Here is a 3,342-nt window from a genome sequence, read left to right on the forward strand (position 1 = left end):
CAGTCAGAACTCAATAATAGATGTTCTCTCATAATAAGAGTAAGATATGTTATTCAATGTAACAGATACTCACTGAATAAACTAAGAGCATCAGCTCTTGAATCTGAAGATATTAGTTAATCAAGATGAAATAGTTCATAATACTATACATACTTCTCTGATTAGAACTCTCACTGTTATCTCAACTTCTTCTGAATCTACACTAGATAAACTGTGACATACAGCAGCTTAAACTGATGAACTTCTTCAAGCACTCACTGAAGCAGTATAACAAGAGACACTCTGATTTTTCTCAGAACTATGTATAAGAACTGACATCTCATAATATTCAATTGATGATAATAATACTCTACAATTCTATGAATGATGCTGAGTTTCTCACTTCAAACTCTTATACACCTGAATAATGCAAGAGATGTATAATTCATGTATAATCAGTCATTCAGATCATGAACAACTGTACTGAATAATCTCTTGAAAATTCTACTGATCTGAGTTATTAAACAGCATCAGATGTTTTATCTGAAACTGCAACTGTTGTTCTTTCATCATCTGATGAAAGAATCATAGAAAAGGCCTGCTGAAACTGCTTGATATTTCTGATAGAATCTGATGAGATGTAATAATTGACTTCACTGTTAATCTCTCTCAGAGTAAGAATTGTAGAAACATTCTGATCATTGTGAAATATGAATCAATTGAGCAAAGATGTAATATTGAAATCTTGTGATAAGATGAATACTAAATAAGTCACTGAAGCTTTTCTACAGAGCTTATTCTACTGAATGCATGAATTACTGAGATCTATAGTATTGAATTAAAGTTATCAATTCATGAGTGCTCTCTGAACAAGAATCTGTCAAGTTCTCAAGATTATATATTATTTATCAACTGTCTATCACTCTGAGACTGATAATGTGCCAGAACAGACAATTCAGACTGTAAAGAATTATCTTTATAAGTTCTACAATTACTTATAACATAATTGACATGATCTTCTTCTATATACAGAGATCACTATCAATGATCAAGATGTCATTTCAACAGATATAAGTCTGTTCTTACTTATACACAGATACTACATGAAAGTGTTGAATCTTCTAGAGATTACACAGTTCACATCAAATCTCTGCAGTTCAATTCAGATCACTGATAATATAGTAATGAAGCTCTGAGATATCTGTGACTGAGTAGATGTCTTCATGACAAGCACTAAACAGAATCAAGAAATCAAGTTAATATTCAAGAAGATCTTATGAACCAGTATAAAATAGAAGATCTTGTGTAATTGAATCTCAAAAACATACAGATTACATGCTTATCTCATACACTGAATTACTGTTATATTAAGTATAAAGTGATAGAAGTTCTAGATAGTTATAACTACTGTCTTGACATATTATCAGAGATTCATGATGTCTTTCTGTTGATGATTACTACACCTACCCTAGTCACGTGCCACCTCAACCTATTTAGTGTAACTCGCGTAGATAGATTACATATAATATAACAATATTATTCTTCAAGAGGTTATGAAGTCCTTTCACAAGCTTATGAATAACTGCAATAATGTGCAATTGACATCTTCACACATTGTTACAAGCATGTCTAGATGATTTATTAAGTGATTGAACTCATGATTAATCTAAGATTCAGAGGGACATCTGACTTAACAAAAGAATACATGTCTCTAAGACAAAGAAATGAGAAAACATCAGAGCAGTAAACACAAGATCACAGATCACTGTCAATACTAATAATGAATCAGAAGGCAGCTTCTGAGGTGTTTGAGCTGAATGAAACTATCACAGAGAAACAGTCTAACAAGTTCAATAAATATAAAGACTTGATTGAAGGCATCAGTGAGATGTCAGACAATGCAGAGAACTCAAGTGATGAGAATGACAATAGCTCTGTAAGTGAGAAGACTTGCATGAGACTAGAAATTGCAAGACTTCAGCATGAAGTCAAGTGAATAAAGACAGACAGAGGTGAAAATAAAGGGCTTAGTATAGATTTAATGAACTATCTTGAATGAAAGAGTAGAACATCTGCATTGATGAAGATTCTTAATGAATTCAGAGATTAAGTAAGACCTATAAAGAAGTCTGTTATACTCACTAACTCTGTAAATTATTCTATGTGAAAAGAAGAGATTCTGCTCACAATAAGATAATCTGAAATAGATGACATTCTTAATGATAAGCAGATTAATTCTGACAAGAATGTCAGTATGAATATGTAACATTTTTGATCAGAACAGAATATCTGACTATACAACTATATATAATCTGTGATCACTCTGCAGGCCAAATCTCACTTTATTATACTCAAGAAGTCTCAACTATCTGCTTATTCTCTATGATCTGTCATAGAGAATAATTTCACTAAGAGGCCTGCTGTCCCCAGAAGTCGCCTGTTTCAAGAATTAATTGAGATGATATTAAAATCAAAGAATTCTGATCACACTGTGACGGGCTGCGCCCGATCAATCATATAGACTATTCCGTTACACTTCATAGATTCTTCTGCTTCACTTCATAGATTCTTTCATTTCACTATTGAACATGTACACCCCGATTCTCAGCCATTCTCAATCACTGATTCTCGGCTGTCATGAACGCGTATAGATTCTTCCGCTCTGAAGCTCCACTGTGTATACTATCATATACATGTATAAATATTCACTCTGATCACTGATTTCTACACTTTCTCTTTCTTTTTCTTCTTTAACATTTGTCTCTTTGTTATATAAGATCTATCAATATCATACTGATCTATTCAGTGTAGGCCTCTTACATTAGAAAAATATTCATCATCTTCTTATTAGAAAATAATTATTCACACATTATCTTCTCATTAGAAATGATTATTCATCAAGAGATATCTGAATGTGTAACAATGTGTAAGAAATAGAGAAACAGTCAAACAGTTAAGCAGACACTGAGTTCTCAGATAGAAGCTTACTCATCAGTCACTCTGACTCTGTAATAAGATCTTACAAAGAGAATGTCAGTGAAAGACCTGAGAGTTCTGACACTCAGATATATGAGATATTCATACAATTACACTTCTTCAGATTTCATAGATATCACACATCTGACAAATGATATAATCATGTCTAATGATAATATGAGAGAACTCTCAAACACAAGTATAGACACAGTATCACAGTGGCTCTGAGCAATGTTGAAACTACAATAATAATAAATAGCTGATATACACACAACTCAACAACATCAATACAAAGAGATTCAATGATTAACTTATACAATTTCAACACCTACAGAATTAAATATAAAAGTGCTGAAAGAACACTTAGATGCTTCTGTATATTTCAAT

General features: G+C 32.2%; 1 protein-coding gene across 1 annotated transcript; it reads left to right on the top strand.

Moving 5' to 3' along the window:
- Nucleotides 1-1,759: 1,759 nt before the first annotated feature.
- Nucleotides 1,760-1,975, top strand: BDBG_16864 (uncharacterized protein; the record flags this gene model as incomplete). The annotated part of the gene is made up of 1 exon (XM_031724728.1): nt 1,760-1,975. One exon carries the CDS (start codon nt 1,760-1,762, stop codon nt 1,973-1,975), a length of 216 nt encoding a protein of 71 aa, XP_031577855.1.
- Nucleotides 1,976-3,342: the final 1,367 nt, after the last annotated feature.

This window comes from Blastomyces gilchristii (genome assembly GCF_000003855.2).
Source record: "Blastomyces gilchristii SLH14081 genomic scaffold supercont1.5, whole genome shotgun sequence".
In the NCBI taxonomy this organism is placed as follows: domain Eukaryota; kingdom Fungi; phylum Ascomycota; class Eurotiomycetes; order Onygenales; family Ajellomycetaceae; genus Blastomyces; species Blastomyces gilchristii.